Here is a 20,541-nt window from a genome sequence, read left to right as displayed (position 1 = left end):
AAACGAAGAATTGCAAACTTATGTTTTATGGCAGATGAGCAAAATGAGATAAATTCTAATGATGAATACCTTCCCTCATATAAAGAAATAGAAGAAAATTGTAGGAAACTTTATATTGAGTTGATTGCTATTAAAAAGAAAAATAAGCTTTTAGAAGAAACTCATTCAAAATGTAAACAAAAGCAAATTTGTTCATGTGATTCTTTAAAAGATGAAAATACTTCTCTCGAAGCTGAAAGAGAAAACCTTGTCAAGAACTCCAAAAATGACAAGGAGACCTTTCAAAAAGAAGTTGGAAATTTGAAGAATCAAATTGTTGAAATGCTTCAAGAAAATTCAAATTTGAAAAAGAAGATTGAAGATCAAAATGACATCATTTACAAATTTACAAATGGAAAATAAAATTTTGACAAGTTACTTAGAATCCAAAGATTTAGAATTTTCAAAGAAGAATTAGGGTATGGTTTGTCGTCATCTAAATCAATCGACTTTGTAAACCTTTGTACTAAGATAAGCTCTTTGTCAAGCAAAACCCCAGCTCCCAAACCCCTTTGTATGCTAACAAATTTTGCTTATATTGTGAAAGAAAATGACATGTGCTATTCATTTGCCCCTTTAGAGGAAACAGAGGAAAATGAATGAAATATGAATGGGTGATTAAGGATACTAACCCCCTAGGACCCAAGACAATATGGGTACCAAAACAAATTACTTAGTATTGTGTGCAAGTTTGCTTGAAGACAAATTCCACAAGGAACAAATGGTTTCTTGACAGCGGTTGCTCAAGACACATGACGAGAGACGCCGACAATTTTTCTCTCTCTTCTACAAGAAAGAAGGGTTAGTGACATTTGGAGACAATGCCAAGGGTAGAATTATCGGCAAAGGTAAAATAGGTAATTCTTCTTTGTCTATCGAAAATGTTGCTTTTATAGATATGCTTAAGCAAAATCTATTAAGCGTTAGTCAGCTATGTGATAACAGATTACATATTATATTTCTATCTACCCAATGCTTGATAAATAATTTAAATGGAAACACTATACTAGTGGGCAAGCGTGAATCTAACATCTACACAATTGAGTTTAATGATATTAAAACTTGTGATGTTAGATGTTTGGCTACAACAAATGAAAACAGTTGGCTATGGCATAGGAGGCTAGGTGATGCTAGCATGGATTTATTGCATAGGTTATCTCTAAGGAGCTAGTGAATGATTTGTCAAAAGACAATTATGTCAAAGACAAAGTTTGGGATGCATGTCAATATGAAAAATAAATTAAATCATCTTTCAAAACCAAGAAAATGATATCCACAACAAGATCATTAGAATTAATTCATCTTGATTTGTTTGGACCAAATGATATTGCAAGTTATAGTGGAAAATTATTTGCATTTCTGATAGTTGATGACTTCTCTAGATTTTTGTGGGTAATCTTTCTTGCAAACAAAAGTGACACTTGCAATGCCTTTATTCACTTTTATAAACAAACTCAAAGTGAAAAAGGAATGTCAATTGTTCACATTAAGAGTGATAGTGGAAGAGAATTCAAGAACAAAGAATTAGAAGACTTTTGTAATGAAAATGGTTATTCATGCAACTTCTCCAGACAAAAAACTCCACAACAAAACAAAGTAGTTGAAAGAAAGAACCAAACACTCCAAGAAATGGCTAGGACAATGTTTAATGAACATAATCTTCCAAAATATTTTTGGGCCGAAGCCGTTAGTATAGCCTACTATGTTAGTTATTGTGTCATCATTAGATCCAAAATAGGCAAAACCCCATATGAGATATGGAAGGGTAGAAAATTAAACATCTCACACTTTAAGGTCTTTGGATGCAAATGTTTTATATTAAATGATAGAGACCATTTAGCCCAATTTGACTCAAAAACCGATGAAGGAATCTTTCTAGGGTATGCAATGAATAGGAAAGCTTATAGAGTGTTTAATAAAAGAACTCAAACTGTTTAAGAACCAACACTTGTTGTTTTTTATGAAACTAACCCATATACACCCAAAACAGCAGTTAACCTAGATGATCAAGAGACTACTAAGAGAGTTGAAAGGGAACTTGAGCAACTTAAGATAAGTAATGAACAAAATGAAAAATCTCAAGAAATCAAAAATGATCATCAAGAATCATCAACTCAAGAAGATTCTATGAAACCAGAAGAAGAAAATCTAGAACTCCCTAGAGCTTGGAAATTTGTAAGAATCACCCACCCGATCTCATCATTGGTAGTCCATCCCATGGAGTTAGTACTAGATCTCACTTGAGGAGTGGATGTAATCATATAGCTTTCATGTCCCAATTAGAGCCTAAGAACTTTGAGGAAGCTGAAAATGATGAAAATTGGATATTAGCTATGCAAGAGGAACTTGATCAATTCGAAAGGAACAAAGTATGGGATTTAGTTCCTAAACCCAAAAGCACTACAATAATAGGCACAAAATGGGTGTTTAGGAATAAGAAAATGAAGAAGGTAACATTGTAAGAAACAAAGTTAGATTGGTCACGTAAGGGTATAATCAATAAGAGGGTATTGACTATTATGAGACTTATGCCCCTGTAGCAAGACATGAAGTCATTAGGATGCTACTTGCCTTTGCCTGCTATAAAAACTTCAAGTTATTCCAAATGGATATAAAGAGTGCTTTTCTAAATGGATACATCAATGAAGAATTCTATGTCAAACAACCCCCTAGTTTTGAGAGTCATACACACCCTGAATATGTATTTAAACTCTTAAAAGCTCTTTATGGACTTAAGCAAGCCCCAAGAGTTTGGTATGAAAGATTAAGCAAGTTTCTCTTGGAAGATGGCTTCTCAAGAGGAAAATTTAAAACTACCTTGTTCTTCAAAGATAAGGAAAGTGATATACTAGTCATACATATTTTTGTCAATGATATCATTTTTAGTACCAAAAATGAGAATATGCGTAAAAAATTTGCCCAAACTATGCAAAAGACATTTGAGATGAGTATGATGGGTGAATTAACCTTCTTCCTTGGGTTGCAAATAAAACAAATGAAGAATGGAATTTTTATTAATCAAGCCAAATATGTCAAGGAAATACTTTAGAAATTTGGCCTTGAAATGGGAAAATCTAAAGCAACCCCCATGAGCATAACAATGAAACTTGACAACGATGAAAAAAGGAAGAATGTTGACCAAAAACTATACCGAGAGGTGATTGGTAGTTTGTTGTACCTCACTTCCAATAGACCTGATATTATGTTCAGTGTTTGTTTATGTGCTAGATTTCAATCATGTCCCAAAGAGTCACATCTTAATGTCGTCAAGTGAATTTTTAGATACCTAATAGGAACACATGACTTAGGGCTTTTTTACCCTAAGAATGCCCTATTTGATCTCACCTGCTACTTTGATGCCGACTATAGAGGATGAAAACCCGATAGAAAAAACACTAGTAGAACATGTCACTTTTTAGGACATTCACTCGTCTCATGATTTTGTAAGAAGCAAACTTCAGTTGCTCTATCAACCACTGAGGCTGAATACATTTCAGCTAGTAGTTTCTGCACTCAAGCTTTATATATGAAGCAACAACTTGAGGATTTTAGAGTTATGATTAAGGGTACACCAATTTGTTGTGACAGCACTAGTACCATCAATATCTCGAAAAATTCGTGCCTGCACTCTAGGACCAAACATATTGAGATACGATACCACTTTATCCGAGATCATGTTCAAAAGGGGGATGTTGAGTTAGTATACATAAATACGGAAAATCAACTGACTGATATTTTAACAAAACCCTTAAACAAGGAAAGGTTCAGCAAAATCAAGCATGCCTTGGGCATGTGCACTTCCAAGGACCTATCTTAGTTTTTTCCATGACGAATGCCATTAGATTACCAAGTTGCAAACGGTCTCCTTAAACCACAGTTTTCATTGACATCGTCGATGAACACAGGGGAATCGTCGACAGACAGTTATGAGCGCTTCGTCGACAAACTCAGGGGATTCGTCGACGAATGCAGTCGGGGCTACTTAAAACCACTAGCAACTAGAAGGTTTTCTTCAAGCCCTAAACCCTAGCTCTCATGTCCCTTTTCCCTCCTTTGTCCTTATAATCTCCATTCGTCTCCCTCCGTCTTCCTAGCTACTCATATTCTCCATTTTCCTCATTCTCTATGCCTTCTAACCCTCGCAGCCCCTCTCCATTTTCCCTCCTTCGTGCCCTAACCCACGCTTTCTGTCTCTCCCTCTCCTAGCCATCCGAATCCCTCTCATGAGCTCTCTCACCCTCTTTTCCTCTCATTCAAATGGCCCCATGCCTGAAGAAGAGAGCTTCTCACCTCGAGCTTGGCAAAGGCTCTTCTCAGCACCCTCCCACCGCACCGACATGGCAAGCCACCACCGAGGCTAACCAACGCTTCGTATCCTATGAGACTGCCTACCATTACCAATCCGACATCTCCAAGCACCACATAGTACATGGTAAGATTGTTCCTTCGTCCTTCCTTTAGGCTCACTTCCCCACATTGTTAGCTAAAATCACAGCCATCAGATGGGAGGTTTTGTTCGATTTGGGAGAGCTCGTGTATGAGGAGCTCGTCCGTGAATTTTATGCTAATTTTGTTCCATCTGCTCGAGGTTGTGTGGCATACTCTATGGTTCGGGGGACCATAATTTGATTATCCAACAATACTTTTTCTCAAGTATTAGATTGCACATTTTATTTGATACAAGGCCCTCCCAAGGCATCATGGCCTACCTGATATAACTGGTTTGATTCCCACGACACCCTGAAATTGATTGCTGGTGACCCCCACATTCCTCTCGTTGCCCGACCCAAATCAAAGGTCCTTATAGTTGAATTTCGCGTCCTGCATCATATGATCACGTACAACTTCTCACCACAGACAGGTGGGCGTGACTGGGTGACTTTGGGTGATATTTTCTGCATGTACTATCTGTGGCATGGCAAAGGAATTTATTTGCCGATAGTTGTTATTCAACATATGGAGTAAAGTCTGAAATGGCAACGAGGATGTCTGTTGTATGGCCACCTACTCACTACCTTCTTCGATCACTTTGACCTTATCTGTGCCAGAATGCCTTGTATTAGACCTGCTCTAGACCATACATACACTGAGGCTACTCTTCGCCAGATGCATTTTGAGAAAGATGAGGATACTAACACTTGGGTAAAGGCCCATGAATAGGGCAGGGCACTAGTAGATGAGGTGTAGGTTGCCATAAAGGAAGATGAGGAGGCCGAGGAACCTTCTGTTGATCCCAGCCTGGAACATCTAGATGGCCTACAGCTCGCCATGGCACAATCGGAACAACGAAATCGTGCCTGCTTTGACTCCATTGATGCTGCCCTAGCATTGCAAGCCCATCAAAATTGTGCCTAATTTGACTCCATTGACGATGCCTTAGCCGCCCTCCTAACCAAACTAGATCACCCCTCGGAGTAGCTTTCGGATCGAAACTCCCTTATTTTTGATAATGGCAAAGGGGAAGATGATGATGTAGGATGATGGTTTTTTTTGTTGGTTCTGTTTGTTTTAGATGCTCTAATGTAGAATGATGGTTCTCTTTTGTTAGGACATATTATTGAATTTGCATCACTTTTGATGTCTTGATGTAAATTGCCTTACACTTGTTATTTACTTTACTTTTGTACTCACAAATGGACAGATGCTGAACATGATTATAACTGAATGCATTACTGATACTTCTACTGAAATTCTTGTGATTGAATTGTGAAATACTGAACTACCTGTGTTGAATGGAAATACTGAACTGTTTGTGTTGAATGATAATGTTGAACTGCTTGCGTTGAATATTAAATTGATTCAGGTTTAAAAAATATGAAAAAATGTTTCATTCACAGACGGCATGCTGCCAAATTTTCCATTGGTTTTCCAAACATGAAAAGGGTCCTAAAAGTACATACATCAAGGGGAGATAATGTTAAATTCTTAAAACATGTATGCATATTTTGAGGGGGAGCATTTTTACGAAACATTTTTTTTTTAAAAAAAGAATACCAATGGTTTGCCATCATAAAAATGGGGGAGAATGTTCGCCCTAGTGGCTATGAGTTCTCATTCCAGCTTTTTTTTATGACAACAACCCATTAGTAGTTCTTAAAGTATACTAACATTTTTCCTCAAGTTTAGTTCAGATATACAAGAAAACTCCAAGACAAGCATAAGGGTCAAACATGTATCGAATAGGAAAATGACCATCAGCAAAGTCTAACATATGGCACGTCCAGAACTCAACCACTCAAGCAAAGCATTTATGATTTCTACATATATGTATTGGGTTGTGCGTATGAGATTAATATTGTAACTCTTGTGCATATGGTATGTTTCAAGAGTATCTTGCAAGAGACGAGCAAATCATACATGTATATAGTTCATAATAGGTTAGAACATGATTCTAAGTTCACACATGCATATCGAGTCACTTAAACCACATAAGATGTCAAAATGGCTTTCAAATGTATTTTATCAAACCAAGACATCTTAAAATTGGTAAAAATTAATTCTGGACAAGATGGAACTTTTACTTGAACGAAAATCAATTTTTAAGCATATTCAAATTTATATAAGTAAAGGGTTCGTCGATAAATACAGGGGATTCATCGACAAACGCAAGAAGGGATTTCGTCGATGTACACAGGGGAATCGTCGATGAAAAGATACCGAGACCACCTAAAATTTCAGAATAGGTTCGTCAATGAATACATGGGATTTGGCAATGAAGATGTAGTGGTGGTTCGTTGACATGCACAATGGACTCGTCGGCGAAAAGAAACCGAGATCCACCTAAATTCAAAATAGAAGGTTCATCGATGAACATAGGGTCTCGTCGACGAAGGCGTGAACTCGTCGACAAATGTCGGGCTGCTGACAGCATTTAACGTGTATTAATGGTTAGTTTTCAAATTGTCCTATGTCCATTAATGCCCAGCAGCTCTTAAACCCTTACCCTAAACCCTAAACCCAAAACACTAAACCCGAAACCCTAAACCCAAAAAACCCTAAACACTAAACCCATAAACCCCCTAAACCCTAAACCTTAAAACCTAAACCCTAAACCCTAAACACCAAATCCTAAACCCTAAACCAGAAAAACCCTAAACCCTAAACCCTAAACCCTAAATCCTAAACCTTAAACCCTAAACCCTAAACCCTAAACCCTAAACTCTAAATCCTAAACCTTGAACCTTAAAACCTAAACCCTAAACCTTAAACCCTTAACCCTAAAACCTCAAACTAGTTGAGTACTTGGTGGTTAAGCACATTTAATAAGCATTCATTTCTAGGGTTTTCATTCTTGCTCATACTCTCTTGTTCTCTTGTTCTTTACTCTTGTTTCAAATATCATTCACAAAGAGAGTAGTGTGAGGTTTTGATTTGTATTATCATCTCAAAAGGAGCAATTGAATTTGTATCCCGTTGTTTTAAATTCATTGTGTTGAAGGGTTCTTTGTGAGCCATTGTAAGGTGACTCTTGGTGAGCACCTTGTTGTAGCTTTTGGCGGGCAGCTGGATTTTAATGGCTTCTCCACCAGAGGAGGGTTGCTTAGTGGATTTTTGGAATCCTTTAGTTGGTCTCAAGGCGTGGACGTAGGCTTGGTGCCGAATCACGTTAATATCACCGTGTTGAGCTTTCCTTCTCCTTCCTCTTTCATTTTGTTTGCTTATTATTATTTATCTTAAATATAAATTGCGATATAATACTCTTGCATCTTGTCAAGTTATTTTTGTGATTGTAGAAAAATTGTATATCTGTAAAAGACGTCTATTCACCCCTCTCTAGACGCACACGCTGGCCAACAATTATATTTACTTTTATTCAAAATCACACATATTTAAATTCAAGACATGAAAATTCATGCTCCCAGAAGTTCTCTACACTGTATTTTGAGAGCATAAATTTTGAAAATGAAATTTATATTTGAGTTAATTTAAATAAGATTTAATATAATTTTATATTATATTTTATCAGAATTTACACAAATTTAAATTTAAGAACTCATTGACATATGATAAAGACCCATAGAAGATTTTATGCAATTGCATATTATTCTTGGATTTTTTTTTTTTTTTTTATTGATAACCAAAGGACTCCAACCACCATCGCGCCACTTTGGATACTATGGTAAGGCACTAAACCCGGAGGAATGAAAGTCACCCACCCATTGATGCACCTTTTGTAATTTACAGGGATAAACTCTTAAAAGAGAATCAAATCTGTGACTTTGGAGTCATCAAAGTCACTAGTTGCCCTTACCACTTGAATATTATAATTTTTTTGTAGTTGCTTCTTAATTAAGTCGCACGTTCTGTCCAAGCTGTCAAGCAAGGATAAAGACATGAGACACCTAGCAATATAATACACAAACAGAGAAATAGAAACTTAATAAATTTTAAAAAATACAATATATTTCACCATAGAACATTGTATTTAATACATATAAAACATTATATTTAATAATTAAGATTATATTTTTAATATTTAATTAACATCCGGTTAAACCTAAACAAGCATGCGCAAATGATACTGACCTTCCCTAAATTTTAGTAAAAATATACTGACCTTTCCTGAGATTTTAAAATTTTTAAAATTCTTTTTTTAAATTTTAAGAATTCTATGGACCTTTACTAAGATTTGTCAAAAAGATGCAAATCTCCCATTATATTTTACAAATATATATAAGTCTTTTAAAAGATAAACTCTTAAGAGATAATCGAACCTGTGACCTTGGGGTCATCAAAGTCACAAGTTGCTCTTATCACTTGAATATTATTTTTTTTTTGCAGTTGCTTCTTAATTAAGTTGCACGTTCTGTCCGAGCTGTCAAACAAGGATAAAGACATGGGACACCTTGCAATATAATACACAAACAGAGAAATAGAAACTTAATAAATTTTAAAAAATACAATATATTTCACCATAGAACATTGTATTTAATACATATAAAACATTATATTTAATAATTAAGATTATGTTTTTAACATTTAATTAACATCCGGTTAAACCTAAACAAGCATGCGCAAAAGATACTGACCTTCCCTCAATTTTAGTAAAAAGATATTAACCTCTCCTGAGATTTTAAAATTTTCAGAATTCTCTTTTTAAATTTTAAGAATTCTATGAACCTTTATTAAGATTTGTCAAAAAGATACAAATCTCCCTTTATATTTTACAAATATATAAGTCTTTTAAAAGATAAACTCTTAAGAGGGAATTGAATATGTGACCTTGGGATCATTAAAGTCACAAGTTGCCCTAACCACTTGAATATTATAATTTTTTTTGCAGTTGCTTCTTAATTAAGTTGCACGTTCTGTCCAAACTGTCAAGCAAGGATAAAGACATGGGACACCTCGCAATATAATACACAAACAGAGAAATAGAAACTTAATAAATTTTAAAAAAATACAATATATTTCACCACAGAACATTATATTTAATACATATAAAACATTATATTTAATAATTAAGATTATGTTTTTAACATTTAATTAACATCCGGTTAAACCTAAACAAGCGCAAAAGATACTGACCTTCCCTCATTTTAGTAAAAAGATACTAAACTCTTCTGAGATTTTAAAATTTTCATAATTCTCTTTTTAAATTTTAAGAATTTTATGGACCTTTACTAAGATTTTTCAAAAAGGTACAAATCTCCCTCTATATTTTACAAATATATAAGTCTTTTAAAAGATAAACTCTTAAGAGGGAATTGATTTCGTGACCTTGGGGTCATCAAAGTCACAAGTTGCCCTTACCATTTGAATATTGTATATATATATTTTTTTCAGTTGCTTCTTAATTAAGTTGCACTTTCTATTCAAGCTGTCAAGCAAGGATAAAGACATGGGACACCTTTCAATATATTACACAAACAGTGAAATAGAAACTTAATAAAGTTTAAAAAATACAATATATTTCACCACAGAACATTGTATTTAATACATATAAACATTATATTTATAAATAGTATGCACGAAATAATTAATATTATGTTTTTAACATTTAATTAACATTCGATTATACCTAAACAAGCATACGCAAAAGATACTGACCTTCCCTAAATTTTAGTAAAAAGATAATGATCTCTCTTGAGTTTTTAAGATTTTTAGAATTCTCTTTTTAAACTTTAAGAATTCTTTGAACCTTTACTAAGATTTGTCAAAAAGATATATATCTTCTTTTATATTTTACAAATAAATAAGTCTTTCGAAATGTATTTGTGTCTTTTTGGTAAATCTCAAAATATATATGTTACTTTTGTAAAACCTTAAGGGAAGCCAATGAAATTTGTAAAACCTTAGACAAGATTTTTTTTCTGGTTATAATTTTCTGTAAATAAACTAAAAGAAACTCTCGTTGTATTATATGTTTAAAGCATGATAATAAAACAAAAAATATGAAAAAAATCTTCAATAACTATTGAAAATTGTGAATATAAAGCAGGGTTTTAAAAAAAAAAAAAAAAAAACCCTAATTGGACCAGTCTAACTGGGTTCGACCATGACAGAGTGGCTATCCTGTCCGGGTGACGGCCGGAACTTGAAAAAAAAAGTGGCGCAGTAGAAAACTGAACGACCCAATATGAGCCGAAGTCAGTTCTGATTGATCCTACGGTGCTTTAGGGGGAAAAGAGAAAGAAGACACTCACCTGGGAAAGTCCTCTTCGGCAAAGACGCTACTGCACTAGTGGCGCGAATTCTCAACTCCCCTCCACTACCGGTGCAGACTCTCCACTCTGCATCTGAAGTTCTCAACTTCTCTTTCTACAAAACTTCAGAAAGAAAATTTTCACGTTTGAACATGATTCCGAGTCTCCTAAAAAATGCATTTAATGCATTCTTTAGTTGCATTCAAAAATATTATTATTAACCATTTCAAATAGGAAGGAAAAGCTGTCTTTAATATATTTTTCACTTTTTTGACTTTTTAAAGAAAGAAAAAAATAAGTATAGGAAACTTAAATTTTTTACTTTCCAAACAACCTCCACCCCTCCCAAAATAGTGCATTAATGCATTCTTTAATTACATCAAATAAACATCCTTAACAAACATTTTAAATAAGGAAGCAAGGATTCATATTTAAACAAACATTAAAAAAAAATTACTGAAATATAACTAGCTAGAGTTTGAGATAAATGGCGAAATAAGAGATGGCCAAGGAAGATCAAATTGGCGTGCCACGATCATGGTTGATGAGGCCAATGATTTGGGTTCAGAGAAGAATCGGTTGTCCCAGGGTTGCCATTGTTGCCAATAGTGTTTTCATCGCTCCAAAAATGGTTCAAAAAAGAGCCATCGGAGGCAACAGTGGTCGACGAGTTTGTATTATTAATGTTAGGATGATTAAAGCCTTGAAAATGCCAATCTTGGAGAATAGGCATGCTTGGTTGAATCATTAAGCTTCCTTGATGATGATCATAAGGGTATATTGGTACTTCAATTTTGTCTTCGTCTCTGTTACCTCCCTTAAAGTACTCTTGTAATATACCTAAACTGGAAGCAGATCCTCCTCCATATTCACCTCCCACGTTCATCGTTTGATCGAAAACAAGCGATTGGCCTAAAGATTGATCAATTGCTGCTAAAGAAGAAAAGAACCCATCGCTGGTATAATACGAGCTCGTGATTGGAGGAAGCGCTTGTTCCGGAGCCATTGGTGCTTCCAAGTTTTTGTGAAACTCTTTTGCCCCCAAAGCAGGACTAATTGGGGGTAATGGTATAACCTCAGGATTAACGGTTGAGACTACACCTGTTGCCCTCATTGATGTTGTCATCTGTAGATTTTGCTTTGATCGACCAATTTGAGAAGCTTCGCTAGAAGATGACAATGATGATGACAAAGAAGGGGTTTTCACGCGCTTTCCTTTTCGGCAGCCACCACCGATGGGGATGTTGCGAAGGGTCCCACCTTGAGTCCAATACCTTCTGCAAGCCTTGCAAAAGTAGCGAGGCTGGGAGAGGCTATAATTATTATAATAACAAAACTTTGTATTGGAAGACTCACAGCGAGGGCACTTCTGGTGTTGGTGTTGCCCCATTTGTTGTTGATTATTTTGATGATGGAGTTGCATTGTCACTGTCGTCGTTGCTTCCACCGACGGTGCCTTTCCTCTTTGATCTTCCATTTAGTTCAATCTCTTTTCTCTGATCTTGATGATATTTATCTCTTTTTCTTTTCTTTTTTTTTTTCTTTTTGCTTTTAGGGGTGTCTGTGTGTGTATATATATGGAAAATGGAGTGTGGTGGGGTAGAGGTAGAACTGAAATCAGTTTGGTTTTGGGGTTTAGGTAGGGGAGAGAGGACAACGTGGCTAGGAATGGGGACGGAGAATCTACGCAGATTGAAAAAACAAAGGGCGATATACGGGGGTGATATGCTACTCTGGCATGAGGTTGGCTTATTTGTGCATGCATATGGGACCCTTCCCCACCTACCCACCACAAAACAAATCTTAATTATTATTCATAAAGAAAATTAGAAAAATATTAAACCACGAGAACTTTTAATTAATATCTTTATAACCCAAAAAAATCTCTCCAGATTTTTTTTCTTTCATCAATAATCCCATTTCCCAAATCCCCTAGTTAATCTTGATTTTTTCCCTCTCTTCAATAAGAGCATCTAGAAGAGAGAGGGAGAGGAGTACAGGTGTCCAACAAAGACAATGTAATTAGGAAGGAGACGTCTTAATCAAGGTGAGAGATTTAAAAGGAGAGCATTCAATGGAAGTATAGTTGTTCTAGAGATATGAAGTTTATTATATTCCATCCCATTTGTATATATAAAAATTTAAAATGAACTGAAATATCATATTATATATATATATATATATATATATATATATATATATATGATTTATAAAATCTCCTAGCTTAAATCTCACTTCAATAAAAGCAAGGTAACACAAGCATCAACTTGGAAAAACCAACAAGAAAATAGTTTTGTGAGTGTGTATGTGAGAAAAAGAGAGAGAGAGAGAAAGAGAGAGAGAGAGAGAGAGAGAGAGAGAGAGAGAGAGAGAGAGAGAGAGAGCATTAAAGAATATGAGGGGAGAGTAAGGGAGAGTAGTGATGGTGGTTATGGTAGGGAGAGTAGTGATGGTGGTTATGGTGGCGCCAATGGTTGTGAGATGTTAAAGTGAGTGGTGAGGGAGGCCGGCCAGTGTTCATTTAGGGGTTACAATTGTTTCCAACTCCTACCTTGTCCAGGCTATGCAACTACTTTACGATGTACTTATGGTCCATCACTGTCAATGGACCCTCGGCGCCCCCCCTCCCCCCCCCCCCCATTAGAAAAAGACCATTATGAGTGTTGATTGCATGGATCATGCATCGAATAATTAGTCAAAATCACATGGGGAAGCAAGATGTACCAATTGGTTCGATTCAATTTCGAATTTAACTAGGTTTAGGTCGTCTTGCCGAAGTCCACTCTATAAAGAATTAGAATTTTCTTTCTTTTTTTTTTTTTTTTGGTAAAAGAGGGCGGCACCTCCTAACTTTATTAGAAAACCCCTCACTTATGGTGGAGGAAAACCGTGGTTACAATTTTGAGACTTTGGGACAACAAAAGCAAATTCCAAGACCCTAAAACTAACTTAACCTACATAAACCAAACCAAAAATTCAAACACCAGCAACCAAAAAACTTAGAAACTAAACCACTAAAAGTCTAATAACACAAAACATCATGAGCGCAAAGAAAGAAAACCCAACAAGTCCAATCGAATCATTCCGCTGACTTGCTGAGGAAGATCATCTTGGAAACTATATGATCGAGAAATACCAGATTCACCATGTTTGGCAAAGAAATCTGCACTTTTATTCGCCTCCCTGTAAACATGTTTCACTTTGAACTGTATGCCTCTTAATGCTTGAATAAGATCTTCCCACAATTCCTATAAGTTCCAAACCTAGCACTTCCCATAATTTATTCATTGAACCAACAAAACAGAGTCACATGCAATCTCCACTTGATCAAATCCGAGATCTTGATACAGATTAATCCCTAAAATAATCGCCTTCAATTCAGCCATGTTATTTGTTCCATAACCCAATAATGGGGAAAAAGCTGCTTTAAATAAACCTTTTTCATCTCTTATCACGCCTCCACCACCACAATTCCCTGGGTTACCTCTACAGCTCCCATCCACATTTAACTTAATCCAACCTATTCCAGGTTTACACCATCTGACTACACGAGGAAGACAAACCCCCACATTTTTTACTTAAATATCCAAAGCACGAAGGACTACAATATCCAAGCAAGAAGCAGGTGCACATTTATTTAACTTGTCTGAAATGGATCTTGACCAATATTTAATATCAAGCCATACAGTTCTCACAAAATCGTGAATTGATTCCATCCTAGTTCTACATCGATGAGTCCAGAGTCTCCAGATGATGAGACTAGGTGTAAGACCTACCAAAATGCCTAATTGTGAGGCCCGTTTTGCACAACTAAACCAGACATTAACTCTGCCTTTCCAAGTACTCGTTGCCATACAACCAACACCCAACACCACTGCTGCTTTTTTCCATACCTCCTGAGCAAAAGATCCGGTGCAAAACACATGGTCTAGAGATTCAATCTTGGCATTTGAATAACAATCACATCGAGAGGCCATCTGGACACCTACTTCTTTAATACGAGTATCAACTAGAAGACAAGCGAACCAAGACTTCCACATACAAATTGACACCCTTTTTGGCAACATAGGATGCCAGATCCATTTTGCAACTGAGAATTCCTCTTTATGCTCCTTTATAATTTCCTAAGCACTTGCCGTGGTGAATTTCCCATCTGTTGAAGGTTCTCAAAAAAACTGTATCTGGACCCTCCTTGCAAGAAATAGCAGAGTTCATTACTTCCCCAACCTAATCTTCACCCAATAGATCCACTAATAAATCAACATTCCACCCATCTCTATCCCAACAATCTTGAGTTCGAAGCTTATGGTTACTGATTTCCTGAACCTTAGCACAAAGGGGGTCGGAGGCTAACCAACGATCAAACCAGAAAGAAGCTAACTCTTCTTTAATTTGAACACGGACATGCTCTAAAACTTCAAGAATCACACGAACAATCAATCTCCAAAATCTGGTTCCTTTCTCTAGTTTCATTTCTCTCAAGTGGTGTTTCTTATACAAATACTTGACTTTAAAAAATTGAGTCCACAGATTATCCATAGTTAACAATCTCCACACAAACTTCATATGCAATGATTTTTTTACCTCCTCTAAATCCCTAACACCCAAGCCACCCTCATAAATAGGCTTACATATATTAGACCAGGAACACCAATTCCTTTTCTTTTTGTCATTTACTCCACTCCAAAAAAATTTCGATAACATAGAATTTATCTTTTTGAAGACAGTAGTAGGATTGTCCAATACCACCAAATGATGAACTGGCATTGATGATAATACATGTTTAATTAAAATTAGGCAACCCCCTAGAGATAAAAGCTTAAATTTCCAACCCGCTATCTTTTTCCTCAATTTATCAACTAGGGGCTCTAAAATATGGGCCGTAAGACGACCTAATACCAAAGGAACACCCAAATATGTAGTAGGAAAACCTCCTTCCACAAAGCCAGTCGTCCTTAACAAAGATCTCTTTCGAACAAAAGCAATTCTCTTTAACAAAAAAATACTTGACTTTTCTTTATTTATCAATTGACTAGACCAATCCTCATACTTCTTCAAAGTCTTAATAAGCATTCGAATGGAACTTCTCTTGCCATTGGAAAAAATAAAAACGACATCCACATAGAGAAGGTGAGATACCAAAGGCGCCCCACGAGGATGATAGTAAGCCTCTATCTTATTCTCCATAAAATTTTTCTTTAGAAGCTGAGAGAGAACTTCCTGTAAAATAATAAATAAATAAGGAGATAAAGGATCTCCTTGGAGAAGCCCACGAGAAGGTTTAAAGAAACCTTTATAAGTTCCATTCATCATAATGGAGAACCAAGGAGAGGATACACATTCTACCACTAAACCACAGAATCTTCGTGAGAAACCAAAGCTTTCCAGAACCAAGTTTAAAAAATCCCAATCGACCCTATCATATGCCTTAGCCATGTCCACTTTGATCATTACATTTCCACCATTAGACTTCTTATGCAGAGAATGAACTATTTCTTGTGCCAAAGAAATATTTTCAAATATACTTCTACCAGGAATGAAAGCTCCCTGTTCTGGAGAAATCAAAGTAGACAATAAACCTGTCATCCTTGCAACAATAATTTTTGAAAAAATTTTTTAGATAACACTACAAAGACTAATAGGCCTAAACTTGTCAAAACTCTGAGGATTATGAACTTTTGGGATTAGAACAATGTAAGATACAGAATAAAATCTAAGAAGAGGGGACCCAGCAAAAAAATCTTTAGCTGCATCGATCATGTCTTCTTTTACAATATCCCAACAATCCTGGAAAAAAGTCGAGCCAAAACCATCCGAACCTGGGCTACTATTTCTCGTGATAGAAAGAATAGCATCCCTTATCTACACCTCAGACGGTTCACGACAAAGATCAATATTCTCCTCTTCAGAAACCATTAGAGATATTATATCAACAAGGTTAGCTATTCGATTGGGTCCTACACCTGTTAGTAAAGTTCAAAAATACCTTACTGCACCCTCATGAACAGCTTCCATAGAATCCAACACTTCTCCATTTGGAAGTTTCAATGAATGAATCATAGTCTTCTTCCTCCTTTGGTTCACAAATGCTTGAAAGAACTTTGTATTGTTATCTCCCGCCTCCAACCATTTCTTTTTGGCTAGCTGAGAAATACGAATCTCCTCCCTCTTTTCCCATGCTTCCAGCTCGAGTTTAGTAAGGAAAAAATCTTCCTCCATTTCTAGCGAATACCCTTCCTGAAGTTGAGCCTCTAGAGCCTCCATACTTTCCTCCAATTTTTTAATGTTCTGTTGTACATGTCCAAAAACCTATTTGTTCCAGTTTCAAATTGCAACTTTCATATGTTTCAATTTACCAGCAAGTCTAACTAAACTCGAACCATGAGACTCCTCCCTCCAGGCTTCCTCCACGCACGACTTAAAAGATTGGTGTGTGCTCCACATATTCTAATACCTAAAGGGAGAAGGACCATACTGATGTAGATTTCTATGAAATCGAATAATCAATGGGTTATGATCTGAAGTCCTCCTCTTTCCATACTCAAAATAAATATTGGGGAAAACTTGGAGAAGATTCAAATTATAGAGCACCCTATCCAGTTTTGCCCAACTCCAAGAATTACCATTGTGACCATTACACTAAGACATGTTGTTGCTAGTACCAACCAAATCCATAAGACCACAATTGTCCAAGCAATTGTTAAATTCCTCCATAGTCGATAATGGCCTTATATGACCACCAATACATTCCGAATCTGAACGGATAATATTAAAATCTCCCACCACTAACCAAGGGAAATCATCCCTCTTTACGAACTCTAAATCATTCCAAAGTTCCCGGTGATCTGTTTGACGACATTTAGCATAAACAAAAACCAAGAAAATTTGGTCCACAGAACTAAAAATACCCGAAATAACTTGATCAGACATATGTTGTAACTCAAAGTGCACTTCCTCTTCCCAAAATATCCAAATTTTACCCCCCACTGAAGCATTCGCACAAAAATTCAGAAAATTTAGAAAGTTAACCCATTGCAACATCAGACTTTCATCAGAAAATTGCTCTGAAAAAAACAAAATAGAAGGTGAAAATTCCTCATTAACTTATGTAAACGATTTTTCGACGTGCCTAAACCCCGCACGTTCCACACTAGAATTGTATTAATCATATATCAAGTTTCTTTAGACGGGTAATAACCCGTTGAGACTTCTTCTCACTTTGCCCATTAATATCCTTCAACTTAACAATTAGAACATGTAAATCATCATCCGAACCAAAGCCTTTTTCCAAAGGGAGTTTCTCTAAATTATTTGTCTCCACCTCCCTATCCAATTCACAATTATGTGGGACACACCTAGCCATGAAGGTACACTATTGTTCCAAAATTTCTGTAACCATATTACTAGACGTCATCAACTTATCACGCACTATTATGCCATCTTCCACTATCAAAATATCAGCGTCAAGAGCACCCAAGATTGGTTCAACACTCTCCTCCCTTTGCACAATCTCATACTGATTTATATTTCACTACAAAGTCTCCACTTCAAGAATGAGATCTTCAGGAACAAACTCCCCCTCTTCCATCTCACGTTGCAAAACTGTCTCAACCACTGGAAAAATTTGTGATGTCGTTGCACCCTCTTGAGCCTGAGCCCCCTTTACAAGTTCTTTGACAATGCATGGATCTATCAATTCTCTTTGAATTTCCTTCCCTTTATCCAATTTCTTCACACGCCAAACTTCTTGTCGATTTTCTTGTCTACCATATTCCGTATCCTTATTTCTATATCCAATTTTTTGTTTCCTTTCACCCCCTTGACATACCACCTTTGAATGCCCCTATCTATGACATTTCTCACAATAAAATCCTTGCTTTTCGTACCTCACTTCCTGTCAAATATTCTGATTTACAGAAACAACAATCGGGAAAGCATCCACCTAATTTGCCAATAAATCCACCTCCACGCACATTCTCGCACCCGTAGCCCTACTTCGATTAAGCGTAGCATTGTCAGTTCCTAAGTATTGACCAAACCTCGTGGCTAGAATTTGTAAGCAGTCAGGTTTGTACATGTGCATCGGAAGACCAGGGAGAAATAACCATTGAGGGGCCAAGGATGGTTCCTACTTTAGGTTGAAATCCTTTGTCCATCGAAAAAGGCGAAACGAAAATCTAGCCAAAATCCTTCCTTCACGAGATCGTCCATGAAGAAAATCTCATTCATTCTTCATCTGAAGCAGTACGTGAAAATCATCCATGAAACTAACAGAAGGGATCTTCGGACGGCCCCACGTTTTTATAATATTCAAATGGATAACATCAATGGATGGTCTAGATCGCAAAAATTTCATAACCAACGCAAACCTAAAATCTTCCGCCACTTTGTTCATCTCAGCCTCCGAGAAATAAAACCAATATCTCCATCAACATCAACTGGATATCTCATGGCTAGTTTGAAAGAAGAAGACGACGGGTTAACAGCATTAGCATTAGAACATGATACTACATGGGTAACGATAAAGGTCCTGAACTACCTTTCAAAAGAGGCCCCACTAGTGGAGGATCCCCCAGAGGACCAATAGGTGCCACCATTGACTCCTACACAGTAAGCGTCTTACTTCAACGACAATGGAAGAGAGACATACCTGATTTAAAATGATTTAGAGTACCGACAGAAGAAAGCTTGCTGAAATTCAAAGTCCTGGAAAACCAGCAGGTGGCGAAGTGGGCAACCGTAGTTGCAGCTGATGACTCTTCTCTCTAGATAAATTCTCATAGTAGGAGGAGGCTCGGGAATTCTCCTCTACAAATCCCAGAAACAGCACCATCTGACTCTCTTCTACGAAACCTCGAAACAGCACCTAGTCACTGTCGTCTCAAGGGCTGAGAGTCCCTTCGTTGTCGTCACGATATTTTTTGAACTCGCCGTAGTCCCACCACCGTCTTCGTAAACCTCCTTTGCAAATCTCAGAAAAACCACCCTCTGCAACCTCTGCTTCAGTGTGCAGGGCCACAGAGAGCTAGTTCCGAAGGAACGGCGACCACAGCTGGACAGGTGATATCGGCGTAGCTTGAGTGGCTATCGGCAACCATGTGGCCAGTGGTGGTCGTGCGCACAGTGTCTCGTGCAAAAGTGCAGCGTGGCCAGTGGTGGTTGCGCGACGGTGCGTGGGCTGTGGGGATTGGGTCTTCGCCGCCGTTGCAGATCTAAATCGCGAGAGCTAGGGCTTCAAGGACTTTGCTCGTTGGACACCAGGAGACCAAGCCATCTGGAGATTTGCCTACGAAGAGGCGACGTCCGGCGACGGAGGCTCTAGGGTTTTTTATAAAGAATTAGAATTGATTGCATGGATCATTCAAACATTTTTTGATATAATAGTTTGATGTTGCAAGTTAAAAAATTATTTGGGTTTGGATGGTATTATATTGTCGAAAATTATGAACATGAATTTAAAAAAAAAATGAAAACCCAAAAATATAAATAAGAAACTAAAAATTACTTAACTTGTTTGATTATACTCTTAAAATTAATTGAAACAAGTTCAAAAGAAAATTATTAGACATGTACTTATTTTATCATGGGATCAAGTAACAATTATTTATCATGTCATCATTCTTTCACCCTAAAGTTTCTTATCATTAAGTATTAAAAAGTTCAATACCTAAAACATCCCAATAGTTAAAATTTCAGAAATCTTTGTTAAATTTTCAAGTTTGATTTTCGAGAAAAGATGAGAAATGGTATGGGATGGAAATGTGCCACCTTCTATAGTGTTATAGCTTAGGCCTAATATTTTAGGCCTTCTAACCAACCAAAAGAAGGCAGTTAAATTGCGCGACTACTTAATGTC

At 36.6% G+C, this 20,541-nt stretch overlaps 1 protein-coding gene across 1 annotated transcript; it reads right to left on the bottom strand.

Moving 5' to 3' along the window:
* Nucleotides 1-11,028: 11,028 nt before the first annotated feature.
* Nucleotides 11,029-12,245, bottom strand: LOC131144181 (dof zinc finger protein DOF1.4-like). Its single transcript, XM_058092644.1, has one exon. It carries the CDS (start codon nucleotides 12,160-12,162, stop codon nucleotides 11,221-11,223), a length of 942 nt encoding a protein of 313 aa, XP_057948627.1. The 5' UTR covers nucleotides 12,163-12,245; the 3' UTR covers nucleotides 11,029-11,220.
* Between the last annotated feature and the right edge of the window lie 8,296 nt (nucleotides 12,246-20,541).

Source organism: Malania oleifera, chromosome 12, assembly GCF_029873635.1.
Source record: "Malania oleifera isolate guangnan ecotype guangnan chromosome 12, ASM2987363v1, whole genome shotgun sequence".
Classification (NCBI taxonomy): domain Eukaryota; kingdom Viridiplantae; phylum Streptophyta; class Magnoliopsida; order Santalales; family Ximeniaceae; genus Malania; species Malania oleifera.
Note: the sequence above shows the minus strand (reverse complement) of the source record. Positions and strands in the feature narration are given on the sequence as shown.